The sequence below is a fragment of the Antennarius striatus genome, chromosome 19, assembly GCF_040054535.1.
Source record: "Antennarius striatus isolate MH-2024 chromosome 19, ASM4005453v1, whole genome shotgun sequence".
In the NCBI taxonomy this organism is placed as follows: domain Eukaryota; kingdom Metazoa; phylum Chordata; class Actinopteri; order Lophiiformes; family Antennariidae; genus Antennarius; species Antennarius striatus.
Genome location: NC_090794.1, coordinates 3,438,731 through 3,455,000, shown reverse-complemented (window position 1 = coordinate 3,455,000; position 16,270 = coordinate 3,438,731). Strand labels below are relative to the sequence as shown.

Sequence of the window (16,270 nt, the reverse complement as noted above, 5' to 3'; positions counted from 1 at the left end):
AATGCGGTGTCTCCTCACAGCAGACTGATGGACTACAACTCCCAGCGGGCCGTGTTCCTGTTACCTCTGGCTCCCAGCAGCGTGTCCCTGATGAACTGCTCCAGGTCCTCGGCTCGCTTGTGAATCCTGTCGGCATCATCCTCCACCTGCTCGCCGTCAGCTGACACCTTAGTGGCCTGTACACACACACACACACACACACACACACACACACTGTTAAATAATAAACAAGTGTTGAATAAATAAACATATTGACTCCTGTCTAACGAAGGACGAGAAGGATGTGAGGGATTGACAGATGACGGGGGCAAAATGTACACACAGTCGATATTATGGTGTGTGTGCAGTGTGTGTGGTGTGTGTGTGTGTGTGTGTGTGCAGTGTTTACTTTCTGTTTTCCTTGTTTACATGTACACTCACACTCCACAACATACAGAGATGGATGAATTATTGACATGAAAAGAAAACACAACCTGACAAATGAACGGCACACTCAAATATACAGACACACACACACACACACACACACACACACACACACACACACACACACATACACACACAGAGGACCAGCAGAAGAAGAGATTGATGAATTCTTGACAGCCGTGAAAACACATCATAAAGAAAGAAACACAGAGAGAGGAAGAGAAGGTAATTATTGTTGTGACTTGACAAGACCATGCTATATTATTTGAGCTGCTGTGTGTGTGTGTGTGTGTGTGTGTATGTGTGTGTTTGTGTGAGATGGGGTGTGGGTGATAGCACCGCTGTCAACAAATGTCAGGGCCCCAGCGCCTAAATGGGTGTAGCTTGACAGCATGAATGCGAGCGGCGCTTTTCTCTTCCAGACACATTGCGACGCCGCTCCGCTCCAGTGGCGCTTCGTTTCTACTTTGGTTAACTCCTCTCTGACATAACGGTGGCTGCAAACATTTTAAATGGGGTGAATAATGTTTGTTTACATGTTTACTTCTTTATGAGGGGACAGACAAACGACTGTTTTCTTAACGCATCTGATGGAGAAACGTTACACAAAGATCCATCTATATCTGTGTGTCTCCACACACTCTACACACACACACACACACACACAAATCCTCATTGTTAACCTCATCATATTAATGACCTAATCCCGATGTTTAATCCCAAATCCTAATCTGAGTAATTTTATATCCAGTTATTTTCATTCATATGTCTGAATCTCTCTCCGGGGGGGGGGGGGGGGGGGCAGCTCCTGCCACCCATTTTATCTGAGTTGAACCACTCCATACACACACACACACACACACACACACACACACAGCTCCATACACACTGATGCGGACTTTAAACTCACGTTTAACATTAGTTTTACCTCTTCATCCTGAAGCCGCGTCTGGAAAACGATCCTGACGTTAAAACGTACTTTTGAGACACAGCTTTTAGCATTGTGCTAAGGCGCTACCCATTTGTGTATTGATGCCAATAGCTGCCCACCGTTTTATTTTGCACCGAGCTCTGAGCAGATTAACTCGATATGGTGCCCAGAGGTGTCATAATTTGTCTGTGATTAATCCGATCTCTGTTGCAGACTCTGATCCTCTGGCTTTCACTCACTGCTCAAACTTGTAACCACATATGAGACATGGTTGGATTGGAGTCTCTGCTGTTTGTACAGCAGTCAGCGTTCTGCTGCGGGCTGGATGGGCTGTTGTCTTTTACAATGCACAGCCTGCTGTTTAAGTAACAAGCCTGGCGTCTCTGCTGCCCTCCCTCCCTCCCTGTGACTGTCTGTATTTGCAGCATCTGTATTTGCACAGAATGAGAATGATAAAAAAAAGACAAGACGACGGCAGAGATTAGAAGGAAACAAGGCGTCTCTACCCTGCTGTGTAGTTGGTCCATCTCCACCACCAGAGATTCCAAGTTGGAGTCGGCCAGTTGCAGTAATCTCTCTGGAGCTTTCTGAGGTGACAGCATGTGCTGCAGGAGAGAAAAGAAAGATGAAGGAATTACATGGAGACATGACTGACACATTTTGCCCCAGGACTCGGCTTCTGAACTGCTGGGCTCAGCGCTGTGAAAGAAAATGAGCAAAGGAGGCAAGATAGGGAAAACAAAACTGAAATGAAAACAAGTGGGATTAATCTTTATATACTTGTTTTTTATCACAGTAAACATGATCGTGGTGCAATTTCACTGTGAGCACAACATTGGAAAACACTAATAAAACCACAGCCCATAACTTATTATCATAAATCATTGCAAACATGTATGTGTTAATGGAGTTTAACGGTGCCGCGGCGCATCACGAATGCTCCACGGCCTCGAAATGATTCGCGTCGGACTGGAGAAGCAATTCATCAAAACAAAGACGTGACTTTGAAAACACCTGGAGACAAATGTTCGTATTAATGGTCGTGTTTTCTCGGCTGAACAAGCAGAATAAGGAGCGTGCCTTTTCATTGGACGCCGAGGTAATTCAGGAACTCCGTCTTAATTACACGGGACCTTTTTCGTGTTTTCCATAACTGTCTTTAAAATCTGCCAAGCAATTTGTCACCGTGTGCTTATAGATGAAACGTTCCTCCGCCGTCAAACGCCACCGCTTGATCAGCTGGAGTGTGTTTGACTCATCGGGTTGTTTCAGAAAAGAAATGGGCTGATTTTACTTGACATTAAGGGAACGTCGTTTTAAATGGAGTGTCAAATCTACTTCCTTTAAACAGCGTGACCCCCCCCACCCCCACCCCCGACGAAATGGGAAACTATCTAACTGTAACTAACGGGCAGATTAGAGATCGCTCAATCAAAACAAGTGTTGTCTTAAGTTAATTAAAATGAACGACATCATTCCAACCAAACACACACACACATCTTTACCTTGAGCTCCTCCGTCATGTTCTCAAAACGGTACAACACCTTATAAGGTGGGGGAAGGGGCGTGGTCAGGGTGACCTCATTGATGATGCGATAGAGGCGATCCATATCGCTGATCAGCAAACCTGAGCACTCGTCGTCACAGGCTGGAAAAATACAGACACGCAGTTAAAGGCATGTCATATACTGTGTGTGTGTGTGTGTGTGTGTGTGTATGTGTGTGTGTGTGTGTGTGTGGTTTTTGACTTGTCAGAGAGAAATGAGGGCAATTTGTGTACTTCTCCTTTTGAATGAGACTCCATGCTTTTTTGGTGAGTGTGTAAACACACCAGTGTGTGTGGTCATGGTGACGGGCTTTTATTTTTTGTTTAGGTGACTCTGGTTTCAGAGGGACAAGCCTGCCGATGCATGAAATTCTGCACAGCAGAGAGGCAAAAAACACCTATTAGGAGCACACACCGCAGGTTAAAAGCAGGCACACACACACACACACACACACACAATGTATAACCTCACACCAGGGGGATTCAGTTACACGCACATTTTTCTGCACTGTGTGTATACGTGTGAATATCTATTCCCTTCTGCAGCCCAGGGCTGATTTATTGCAGAAATTAAAATTTCTGACAGGGGAAATCAAAGATAAATTAAATAAAATAAAAACTGTTCTACTCTATCAATCTCTGACAAAACTAGAACACACAAAATACATTAAGGCACTCATGCAGGCACACACACACACGCACACACACACACATGGTAAATGCACTGTTCACTGTATATAGGAGTTAGTAGCTGCTCATTGAGTCCAAGCTATTCAGTGATCCTAATGATGGATTATCATTCTGTAACATCCACACACCATGGAAACATCAGTAACACACAACTACAAGGTGCCATTACAACACACACGTCAACCACACGTCACATGTCACGTACAACTGGAGAGAAAATTCTTAAAGTTTTTTGGAAATAAACCCAATAAAGAATACATAAAACCAAAAAAGTAAGCAAAAGTGAATTAAATGTTATAAAAATGAAGCTTTGTTTGTGAGAACAGGACATGACTGAGCACTCGACAGAAATGAAATTGCTTTAAATGGATTTGAAGTTTAAAGTTCACCTTATTAGACTTGACATGTTAAATTTTAAGTTTTTAAAGGTGACAGAGACAGAACGCTGGTAGAACACGTGCGTCAGCGCTGTGAGTCCAAAGTGTTCTTTAACCCACTAATACACCCTACTGCTGCCTTTAGAGACTGAATAGAGGTGGAAGAGCTACCTGCGCTTCCTTCATTCAAAACCACCCATTTCCAGAGTGTTGGGAAGAACGAGAGAAAGAGCAGCGGGGAAATGAGTGCAATCACTCCAACATAAGAGAACATCGGTTCGATCGCTGCGGTTTGTATAAACCATCAGGACTTGTGATTGTCATCTGTACGTAGAGGTGACCGGTTCGGGCATCAAGGTGCACTCCAGCCGCCGCACTGCCAATTTATGAACAGACGCTTTGTGTCTGAACACATCAAGACCAGAGCAACCAATTTCTGCTCTGACCTGACAGCAGCAATTTCAGCATCAGCCTCTGTTTTACAATCTTTTCTCCTGTATCCCCCCCCCCCCATACCCCCAGACATGCTAATGGAACCGAAGTGGCCTGACCATTACGATCATATTAAGTTTAAATTAGCTTCAAATGACGTTGAAATTATTTTCTAAATGACTCAGATCGGAATTCTGCAATGTTGCCCCCGTCTCCCATGGCAACTGAAGAAAAGCACTTTGTCTGCTCATTTGCATTTCATCAGCAAAATAAATAAGAATCATGAATTCAGGTAACAATAGAGAAAAGGAAAAGAAAAGTTGGCTGTTTCTTTCCTGATCATAATACAACCCAGATAGTGAGAAAACAAATAAAACAGAAATGACAAATTTCTGACCCTTCTTTGAATATTTTTTACCACATAATGAAAAAACACAATCGCAATGATTGCACTACATTACGTTTCATTTTAAACAGTTTGTTTGGAATAATCACTCGTGTAAACTCGGCAACGGAGAGTTTCCACTCTGGACGAAGCGAAAGAGATAAGAAGAAACAAATAAAAGACGAGACGGAAAGCGTGTGTGTGTGTGTGTGTGTGTGTGTGTGTGTGTGTTAGTCTTACAGATGATCCCGGCGGCTCCACACACATGCCTCTCCATGCACTGGTCACATGACTGCCCCGATGCCCCGACCCTGCAGCGGCACTGCCCCGTGACAGGGTCGCACGGTCCAGGCAACGCCCCCCACGGGGAACACTTACACTCCTCGCAGCGGCCGCCTGGCATCCGTGGATTACCATGGTAACCGGTAGAACACCTGGAAGGCGGGGTGGGAGTTATGGGAAGGAACCCATTATTTGTAAAATGACCTTGTAATAAATATTCAAATTAAAATTGTGATCTCACCTCTCACAGTATTTGCCCTCATACCCCTCTGGACAGGCAGTACATCTGTAGTCATCATATCCCTCCGCCACACAGGTGGGACTGAAACTAGACCCAGAAAGACATTTTTCTCTCAATAGACTTAGAATAATTTTCTGAAAACAACCAGAGAAGATGCAGAATAATTATGTGAATACATGCAAACACAGAGAGGTTACTTGTTCTGGGGGTGGGTGAGGGGGCAGGCGCAGGGTTTGCAGTCGTCATGCAAACCACGGATCACTCCATAGAATCCTGGAGCGCAGCGCTCACACCTGTCACCCTCCGTGTTGTCCTGACAGTTCTGCACAAACAAACACACACGCAAGCACACATCAAATTATAATTACAGTTTGAAAAACACAGCACTGACTTCCATTCATCCTTCAGCCCCATCTCGACCCTGATCTGTGGGTTTTAAATCTCCCATCATGCTCCAGCTGACGTGAGCTCTTAATGTGTGCGTGGTTAGAAAAGCAAAAAAATGTGATTGTGCGATTGGATGTAACACGTTAGAGAAAAAAAAAAAGAAAAAACTTCATCAAAAAGTGTTTCATCTTTCGAAATTAAATTAACAGCAGTTAATGCTGCACTTTTATCTTCGTGTTGTATTTGAATATTGCCGTTGGCAAGAGGAAAATAAGACGCCGGATTTGCTTGAGCGGGATGGGGGAAAAAAATAGTTTGTGGCTCTGTGGAATAAAATTAATCTAAAGTACTTCATGTATGCTGGGATTCAAGCGTGTTTCAGATCGTCTGATCAAAGATTGATTGATATTCACAGAGCTCTGAACGATCTCCACCATGTGCCAACTTGGCACAATTTGACAATGAGCACATAAAAAAAGACAGATGGGGTCACACATCATCCAGACTCCTGATTACTGACACAATGGCATTGTGGAGTTTTTATTTTTTTCTTAGGAGGTTGAAGCAATTATCCCGACACCGAATGAGGAATATAACAAATATTGCTAGCATTATCAGCAGTCAGTTGGCTTTCAGCATCGGGGATAATAGCATCACTTTTGACCAGTTGGTGTTCCTTCTCTGTCTGATGATAAATTCAGGGATGCTTAGTGAAATGTTTGACAACATGCTGACAGAGAGGTGTGTGTGATTGCAGCTGTTTCTGCAGCTCAGAGGGTCTCTGCTGCAGCAGCGGGGAAATCATTACTCATTTCTTCTTCACCGCCCACAGTTTTCAGGAGGCTTTGCACACACACACACACACACAAAATACCTGAGCCGGACCGTTTTATGATTGGATATTTCCAAACTCGGTAATGAATGGTGGGATCCTATGTGTGGAAGGGTTTAATACGCTTCCTTGAAAGGCCTCACCTGGATATCACTCACCTGCTGTCGTGGGAGGAGCCACAAGAGACGCCACAGCCAAATATGGTCATATCCAGATATGTGTGTTTATTGTCATCCCATGTTTGGTTATGGTAACACACACATAGATGGGTACCCTAACTAGTATCTATATATATATTTGTATACACACACACACACACACACATACAGTACATTTCCACACATACATACTATAACACAAACACAAAGGTCTCTTCCTGCCCCCGGGGGTCCCTCAGTATTACATGTTCGCCTTGTTTGTTGAAAATTGAGAAATTCAATCAGTGCAACAGGAAGTCGCCTCCTAACGAAGCAAGTTTTTTCCATTAACTTCCTGTAGTTCTCGTTACAGCTAATTACAACCGAAGCAAACTCGTTTAGCATTTTCAATTTAGCCTGCTTGGTTAGAAAATGCTAATGATGCCGTTACGGAGAGCGAGATGGAAATGGGTGAGGGTGGAGAGTGGAGGGGGTGGGGAGCAAGTGGCTGGGAGGCAGATGGGGATGGATATAAAAACACAAGGGGACGGGAGGAGGGAAGATGTAAAAAGGGAGAAAAACATGCAGGGAAAAATGGAGAAGATAAAGAAGAGACGAGAAAGACAGAAAGAAACAAGGAGGGGGTCGGAGGGGGAGACGGAGGGTAAAAGGGTGAGGCAGACAGAACAGCAGGGAATAGAAGATGGGAGAAATGAAAGATAAACGAGGTAGGGGGAATTAAAAGATGATGGGATGCAGAAGAAATGAAAGAAAGAAAAACAGAATAATTTCAGTTTAAAGTCCTACTAAAGCAAATGTATGTTTGACCGGACTTGACTCATTTTTAGAGGAGGCCATGTGAAATTAATTCTACTTGTTTGCCAAATTTATCCACCAATGAGTAGAGCAGATCACTTAAGCCCCACCCCCACAACTGCACAGTCCGCCATTCATTGGTTACCCAAAATTTTTTGGTATTTACAGATTTACATGGGTAGATAGGGTGAAAATATACTAAATAAAATAAAGCTTTAAGTGTTAGAAGAACCCGTGATTTTGATCTAAATGTCACTCCTTTAAGAACGTTTTAAGAGACATAAAATGTTCCATTTGGCTGGCACCCGTCGCCACCTTTAAAATAAAATTAATGGGACTGAAAATTGCAGGGAAACATTCCTGACATGATTGTTGAATATTTTTTAGTTGTTCTGTTTTTTATGTTTTTCAAGACCAAACACCAAATCTGGCTCCAGCAACCCTGCTTTTAAGGACAAACGGAGCTGTGCCGGACACTTAGTTATTATAATTCATTTACAGCTCTGCCTTCCAGTAATAGCGCTGCAATTTTTAAATGGAAGCAGGTGAACCAGTTGAAGTACCTGCATATTTCATTATGTGCATTTGTAAAAATAAAAAAAAAATTCTCACTTTTGTAAAAAGGCTCTGTGACACCGCGCCGCAGCCGCCAGCATCTCTCAGCGTTTATTGACAAGTGTTTAGACCTCTTCATCGTGCTGGTGATTCATTCATCAAGGAGCATAATTAAACGGATTCTCGTCAGCTTTTGAAATGAGTCTCAGCCGGCAGGTTTTTTTTTCTTCTTTTCTCTAACGGTATGAGTAGCAGATATTACTGTCAGTCTGCCAGATTACATCTGAGCGCTAACCCTTGGGTTAGGTTTAGGTTTAAGTTTAAGTTTAACATCTGCATCTGAAAACACTGTTTGACTAAATGACCACTAGCCCTCCATCCCCAAAAAGAAACGGGCCATGTGGCCACAAGGGCCAAAAGTTGGCGGATTGGAACTGGGCCACATGCCTGCAGATGGGGACTCTCTGCAGAGCTGACATGATGAAAAAGCTGATTCTAAAATGGATTTTCTGTTGGATCCTGATTTGGTTTCATCAGCTCCAGCTCAGGATCTGTCAGGCTTTTATTGAAAGTTATGAACAGCCTTTATTTTGGCCATTTTGAATGCATTTTAAATCTTATTTAAAAGGGATAAAGACCCGATCAAGACACCCAGCGTGGAGAAATGAGGTCTATACTTAAAGGTTAACGCTACCGCCGCCTTTCGGTACTTAAATATTTTCCCATGTGATCATTATAAGCCCTGCAGCGAGAGAGTAGGCGTCTGTGCTGTGAAACGGTGAAACAGCTATGGCTAAATTAGGGTGCCTGTTTGTAGGTGTGATGCTGTCCATAGTAATGAAACGGAGAGGAGGAGATTGACAGGCAAACAGACAGGAGGTGTCAATTATTTTGGTGTGTCTGCTTTCTTTTCATGGTTGTAAACAGGACTTTGGGCACTAATTCCATCCCTCCTCTGTAGCCATCAGCAGACAGGAGAGGAATAACAGGGAAGCCGGGGGGGATAGCCGAGAAGAGGAAGACAGAGATGGAAAAAAAAACCAAACACACTCCACTGCTGATTAAATATGTAATCCTGTGTTTGTTAAAAAAAATAAGTGATGCGCTCCTGGGTTTGTGAACTTTTTCAAAGCACCGGTCTTCCCGCTTTATAAATTAAGCAGCGCTAACTGCTAACAAACACAACAAACATGAAGGTGGCGGCTCTTTTTTAAGCTCTCCTTCTTCCCTGAATAAAATAATAACACAAATAAATGGCCAGACTGAAACAGGAGCTCATCGCTTAGAAGAAGTAACATTAATCCAGCTAACCTGAAACTGCAGAACAACATTTTACGGTTGAAACTGCATTCAGAATTCTTTTCCTTTGTGTCTTTTCTAAGTGTGTGTCTTAGATTCACACCCTCCTCTCTTTTTCTGAAAGTAAGAGTGTAGCTTTGGGTCGGATCCAAAGGAGAGGAAATTACACAAAAAGCGAATGAGCCCAGGGTCGTTAATTATTGCAGGGCTAATTACAGTACCTGACGTTCATCCCAACACACACACACACACACACACACACACACACACACACACACACACACACACACACACACACACACCACTTTAATCTCCGTCTGACCTCACTTTCTTCTCCTGAAGCCACCCAGCATATGGCTGTAAAAGGGTCTCCAGCGGCAGAACACACACACACACACACACACACACACACATTTACCTGGCATATGGATGTCTCGGGGTCACAGGTGGAAGAGTGCCCACTGCATTGGCACTGAACGCAGCTGCCCATGCCGGCAGCGGTGGGCACCCTGGATGCTGGAACAGATGCTGGGGACCCGGCGCGAAGTCGGTAGAAACCAGCAGCGCACTCCTGCGTCACGGCACACACCACAGAAATACAGGTTACCGTTGTGATGGAAAACACACACAACTATGCACACACACCAACATCCCTAATTGTGACTTCTCTGGGCGACCGTTGACCACCCTCTCTTCCACACACACACACACACACACACACACACACACACACACACACACATACACACACACACACACACACACACACACACACACACACACACACACACACACACACACACACACACACACACACACACACAATTAAGAGTTATTTCCTTCAGTAACTTTTGAATACACAAGCGCACACACACTGATATGCTAAGTAACTCTTTCTCCCTCTCCTGTTCAGTAATAATTAATGGAGTCCATTTAAAGAGCCATCTGTTCCCTCTGCTAGCGCTAAACGCCCGTTTAAAAATACTTTATTAACAACGACTGCAGCTACAAATAGAAGGCCCATCTGTCAGCCGAGCCCTCCGCGACCTGAGCATTTCAAGTTTAGCAACAGTTTCGCTGTTTGGCTTTCATTTGGTATTTTTTTCAGCAGTTCCTGTAGCTTCTAAATTATAAACACAGCCAATTTTTTTTATTTTAGAGGGGGAGAAATATGGACAGGATGATCAGATGTACACCAAAGTAGCAGGAGACAAAGTGAAACAGAGGTTAGGAAATGTTTTAGAAGTTTCTTGGTGAATTTATGCATTCCTGTGAGATTATCGGAGTCGTGCCTAAATGGCTCTCAGGCGCCAACCATCCAGAGGAGCTGCCCACAACTCCTGGCCTCCGTATGTCGTAAGCCGTCTCCAAAAAAAAAAACCTCATTAAACTAAAAATTGAGTTGCTCCTGTGTGTTTTCTGGGGGGTTTAAAGAAGGAGCTGGACGCCGCTGAAAGTCAATTGCTTTGACAAAATCACAAGTGAGCAGAAAAGACGGTTTTAATCCAAGCACAGGAGAATATAAAGGCATCACGGAGGCTTAAAACTCGCAAATAAATGTAAATTGGAAAGCAGTGAGATGCTATTGAAAGCAGGGTGTGTGACCTCCATGTTTTGGATTCTCTGTCAGTGTGAAGGCAGCAGACCAGAAGCACTCATTCCTCTGGGCACCGAGGGAGGAATTCAGCTCACGCTTTAATTAATGTTTGTAATATCACATCCAAACTGTAGGTTCTGGGCTTGTGTCAATATTATTTTTCACTTTACTGAATCTAACTTTTATAGAACTCATTAAAATGTTTTAAATAGATATACGTCTTGTTTCTGCTGCCGCACTGAAGTAATGACACCGCGTTAATTATCACAAATTAATTCACTGATGGCTTTTTTAACTAACAACAAACACCAACAACAATATTTGAGAGAAACAGATTTGTTTTTTGGTTCGTGTGTCGGTGGATGATGCTGGGATCCTTTGCTCCCCAGGGAGTTCTGAATTTATTTTCTGAACTGTAAAAATCCTGCTCTTTAATGTGGTCCTTTTTGAAGTCACATTTATCTATTTTTAGAGGCAGATACTCTTTAGTAAAAACTGACTGTGTTCTTTTGATTGAGCAAACATGTGAACGTACCTCACAGGAGTAACCGGAGTAACCGGCGGGACAGTCACACTTTTCGATCTGTTGAGCTTTCTCACTCAGTCTGGTTGGTCTTCCTTCCTCGGCAACAGTCAGGCTGATTTCCGAAATACTAAATAATGAAAACAAAGTGTATATATATATATATATATATATATATATATACACACACACACACATATACACTGCATATATGAGCATAAATTTACATACACAATTAAAACTGATGCTAACTTGCAGGTCATGTAATATCTTCAGCGTGAGAATCCTTTCACCGTACCATCCCTTATTAGACAATCAATGCATATTTAAAGCTCAACAACGCAGCAGGGGGGGATGCATGGTGGTGTGTGTGTGTGTGTGTGTGTGTGTGTGTGTGTGTGTGTGTGTGTGTGTGCATGCTTGAGTATTTTACCGGCTGTGTCTCATCAGGTTCCCGTGTGATGCTTTAATTAAGATGTACTCCACATAGAACAAAATGTCCATGAAGTCCTCTCGAGTCATGGATCGACCATCTGCGTACTTCCAGTCATGCTGCACACACACACACACACACGCACACACACACACAGAAACAGACACAGATGTGTGTTTTAACATGTACTGTTATAGAGAACTCAAGTACCATCAATATCAAGCGTAGGTCTACTATTTTTTTAGTAGCTATGTTCTAGTTATTTCAAAAACTAACAAAACTATGTCTTCATTAATCCTTCAGCATCCCGCCTTCATCCGCAGCACAGCTGTACCTCTGTCATGTCAATCTCCTGGCGGGTCAGCTGACCGATCTGGATTCCTGGAATGTGACGCGTCATCAAGACGTTGCGGTTGGGACCGCCTTTAATGATGATCTGCGGCTCGTAGGAGGACGGACCGGTTTCATCTCTGGCCTCGTAGTACACCGCGTATTTCAACTGCCCACCGTATGCTGTGATCTAAAGACAGGTGGAGAACTGATTAAAATCACAAACACAGAAACAATTCTGTTAGCGATTCAACCAATAGGAGAGGAGCTTTCCCACCATGGAGCCTCTGAACTGCTCCGGCAGCCTCCAGTAGTAGGGTTCAGACAGAGTTGAGGTGACCAGGTCTGCGTTGGCGAGGATCTCCGGGTGCTGGAAGGTCACTCCTCTCCTCGTCTCCACGGTGTTGGATTTATCCACCAGGGGGAGAACCGTCTGCTCCGGCTTCAGCGTCAACTGGGAAGCAAAGACAGCATGAGGCTGCGTGCTTTGTGGTTGTTGATTGGTGTAAAAAGTGTTAAAATTTTGTTGTTGTTGGAAGCTCTTATTTCATTACAGAAAATTTTTCAGATCTTTGTTTTCTTTCCACGTTTTCTCGTCTCATCTGTGGGCCCAGTGGATGAGAATCCTTCTCACTAACAAATGAAAACCATTTGATTGGAAATGTAATTAGAATCAAACACTTCTACTCCCTCAGGTTCAGTCAAACTATACTTAAACAGTTGGACGCATAATTATCAATGATGGCAAACCCCCAAACAAATGTGTGACATCAGAGATCCAGACTTTTACTGCATTAAGTGTGTAAAGCAAACAGGGACTGAAGCCGTCATTTCATTAGTTGCGTTTTTAGTTAGAATAAAGATTACTTCCTGTTTTTCTTACGGTCAAAAGCCTGAGAACTTAATGTCTGCATTGTGAATAGAGTCTCCCCTCCTCTGGTTTGTGAATTATATTTGATTTATTACTGACAGTCTAGGGAAAAATCTCACCATCTCTTTCTCTATCCTCTCTGCCTTCCTCTTAATATGTTGATATTTCAATATTATTTGAATAATATCAGGATTTATTATTGACTGCGGGCGTTGTTTGAGTGGACTGATTTAAAAATAGATTCTTCTCCACGAGCCTTGATCTCTGCCTCTTCTTCCGGCTGATATGATGTGAATAATATCCACACCATTATGGAAAAGGGTCCTTTGGTTGAGTGGAAAGAATCAAAAATCTATGAAAGGAGTACAGCTCGGATGCCCCGGTGACACTGGCTGCATAATAAAGAGGCGTTCAAACTCGGGAATTTCAGCGTACAGTGTTACTGAAACTCACGTCAATACGTTGCTGCTCTATTTGGTTTTCTTGTTCGCAATTGATACAGCCATTGAATCAAAGGCCATAAATTTGCGTCCCAGGACACAGATGACCGCACCACAGGAAAAACTCACTTTGTGCCAATGTGGATGGAACCGTGACCTCGATCATGGCAGAATAATAACACACAGACACGACAGTGGTCAAAGTTCAAATGTAAAGTAAACAGCTGGAGGGAGCCAATAATGAGATGCACAATTTCAAGGTCCCTGCAAAGCTTTTTTTTTTAAATTTCACTGAATTTTGTCCAGAGGGTTTTGAAGGGAAGGTTTCTCAATTGCCCTTTGGGGACTAATAAAGTTTTGTTTTTGTTTTTTTTAATTGAAGTGAAATAGAATTACCTGTAACTGTAAAAAGTAGTTGTGAAATTTATTTCTGCAAACGTTGGTGTAGCTAGGAGTCAAATGATAGAATGAAATTCTTTGAGACCATTTCTACACAACACAGGCGGATTATTTCCAGTATTTGGCTCTTTTTGTCGTAATCAATTAAGAATGTCCTTCCTTCAAGTACATTTTGTCAAATCGAAGATTTTTTCCATCAAGGTTCCATTAATGTCTAAATCCTGCCAACGAAGCCCAGACTCTCTCTAATGGTTTCTATGTCACAAAAGCTGTTTCCAGATGAAAAATAACATCAAGACACTTTTGACCAAACGGTTTGAATTTAAAATGGATGGTGTCACTCAACCCAACTCGCTCAGAATGGAAGACATTAGAAATAAATATTGATCAAACATTTAGAGCAACTTTTCCTACACAATAAATATTACAAAAATACGTTTTTTCTTTTTCTGATGCATCTGAGAAATTCACTTTATTACAGCTCTGATTTGAATTGGCATCAATGTGTGTCTCTAGTGTCTACAGAGAGAGGGTGTGTGTGTGTGTGTGTGTGTGTGTCCCACTCCACAGTGTAATCTCACGATTCAGTGGTTCAGAGAAAATCTCCCTCTTTCCAATAAACTCTCCATTTTTTTAGTATACCCCTCCGTCTCTCTCTTTCTCTCTCTGTCAACAATAAAAGAAGTAAACGGTTTTAAATGTTTGTCAATGCAACAAAAAAATCACCCTGCCCCGTAAAGCAAAGAAAGTCGGTAACTGTTCCTGAGATAATGGGTGACAATTAAAAACCAGTCGTCAGTCAACGATCTCAAAAACTACTGTGTGTAAAAAAAAAAAAAAGCTGAGGAGACATTTCTATCCTTTGGAAGACGAGACAAACTGATGATCCTCTCTCTTCTTCCACAAATGTAAACTTTTCAAGGGTTAAAATGCATCTGGTTAAGTCCAATCTGGAGCATGAAAATGAGCATATAGCATTACAAGACAAGTTTGTCATTGTTAGAGTGTTAACAAGCTCACGTTGCTCAAAAATTTGAATCAAAGTCACTGGTGTCCTTCTCCAATTTGTCCGCATCCTCTTTAAATCACCGCAAGTAGAAATCATGAAAAAATGTGGTCGATTACCTGTTTATGATTGAAACTATTACTGGGTGAAACACAGCACGTATCTTTATGAATATCAAGCCCACCGTCTTTAAAAGTTTGCACTTCTTTAGTTTCGTCGTCAGCTGATTTCAGGCGAGCAGAAAGAGATTAATTATCTTTAAATATTTGAACAAGTCCCTGATTGCCCGTAGATAATGATAAATGGATAACATGAAGTGTGAAATGTTGGCAGGATGCAGAGACAGTTGTTGGCAGCCAGCTGTCAAATGTGTTGTCTCAGCAAGGAAGCTGGCACCGACAGTGTGTACAGACAGAACAGCTTACAGGAAACTACTGGTTACATCCAAGGATAACCACAGTGGAGACGAGAGAGATCCTAAATGGACAAGGATGGAGACAAGAAGCCACGAGCTTCTGTGGTTCCGAACAGTTTCAGTTTCTCAAACTTATTTCAGTATTCTGTTTCAGATCAAAATGTGAAAGGTACTTGGTTTAGAATTATTATAATTTATGCTCGTCGATAACCACAACAAGGAAGAAACTGAACAGTTTGACCTCGACTCACCCACATCCTGATGAGTCCTTGTGCTTCCACGCAGGACCGCGTCAGTCCATAACAGTAGCAGTTGCTGCAGCCGAGGGGATTTCGAACCGACAACCCGAATGTGTCTGGCTTACAGCGGTCACAGTTGTCTCCTTCCACGTTTACCTGAGTGACAAAGAAATGCACATTTGTGAGTATCTGACAGCAAGAACATCATCGATTGCGGCTAAATCCAACCAATATCATAAGAAACACGTAGGAATGAATGACTCATGAGGAAATCTTTAGAATAACACTTTTATGAAAACAACATCTATAGACTCACTCACAATGGAATAATTTCTTTACATGAACTTGCACATACTTGTGTTTTTTGTTGGAAGACTCTCAAACCATGCATAGCAGAAAATAAAAAGCTCTTGATGGCTAGGTTGCAGGTGGAATAAGTCTCGTTCTGCAATGAATTGTGTACATTTAGAGTAAATAAGCTGAGAGCTGACGGGTCTAAAATTAGATGGTGGCCAGGGCTGTGTATTAAGCCTTCTCCCAGCTAAGAAAACAGAAAAGGCTTATAGTGCTGTCAACTAGACGTCATCCAATTAATGTTGAGTGCTGTCAAAAAAGTGCTGCAGTTTGGTGAGTATAAGGACGGAGAACAACAGAGGAGTGTAAGGCAAAGGTGAAGCAACA

The 16,270-nt window shown here is 42.6% G+C and overlaps 1 protein-coding gene across 5 annotated transcripts in view; it reads right to left on the bottom strand.

Moving 5' to 3' along the window:
• The window catches only part of lama2 (laminin, alpha 2), a 120,106-nt gene that overhangs the window by 27,359 nt on the left and 76,477 nt on the right, over positions 1 to 16,270 (bottom strand). For 3 of the 5 annotated variants that reach the window (XM_068342850.1, XM_068342852.1, XM_068342851.1), the window contains exons 27-38: positions 15,602 to 15,745; positions 12,497 to 12,673; positions 12,224 to 12,409; positions 11,890 to 12,008; positions 11,469 to 11,586; positions 9,755 to 9,907; positions 5,508 to 5,632; positions 5,311 to 5,397; positions 5,028 to 5,221; positions 2,863 to 3,005; positions 1,864 to 1,962; positions 65 to 176 (exon numbers count right to left, since the gene is read on the bottom strand). In XM_068342850.1, coding sequence (XP_068198951.1) covers positions 65 to 176; positions 1,864 to 1,962; positions 2,863 to 3,005; positions 5,028 to 5,221; positions 5,311 to 5,397; positions 5,508 to 5,632; positions 9,755 to 9,907; positions 11,469 to 11,586; positions 11,890 to 12,008; positions 12,224 to 12,409; positions 12,497 to 12,673; positions 15,602 to 15,745 — 1,657 coding nt within the window. The remainder of the gene's footprint in view (positions 1 to 64; positions 177 to 1,863; positions 1,963 to 2,862; positions 3,006 to 5,027; positions 5,222 to 5,310; positions 5,398 to 5,507; positions 5,633 to 9,754; positions 9,908 to 11,468; positions 11,587 to 11,889; positions 12,009 to 12,223; positions 12,410 to 12,496; positions 12,674 to 15,601; positions 15,746 to 16,270) is intronic. The other 2 variants (XM_068342853.1, XM_068342855.1) reach the window with 1 other exon arrangement.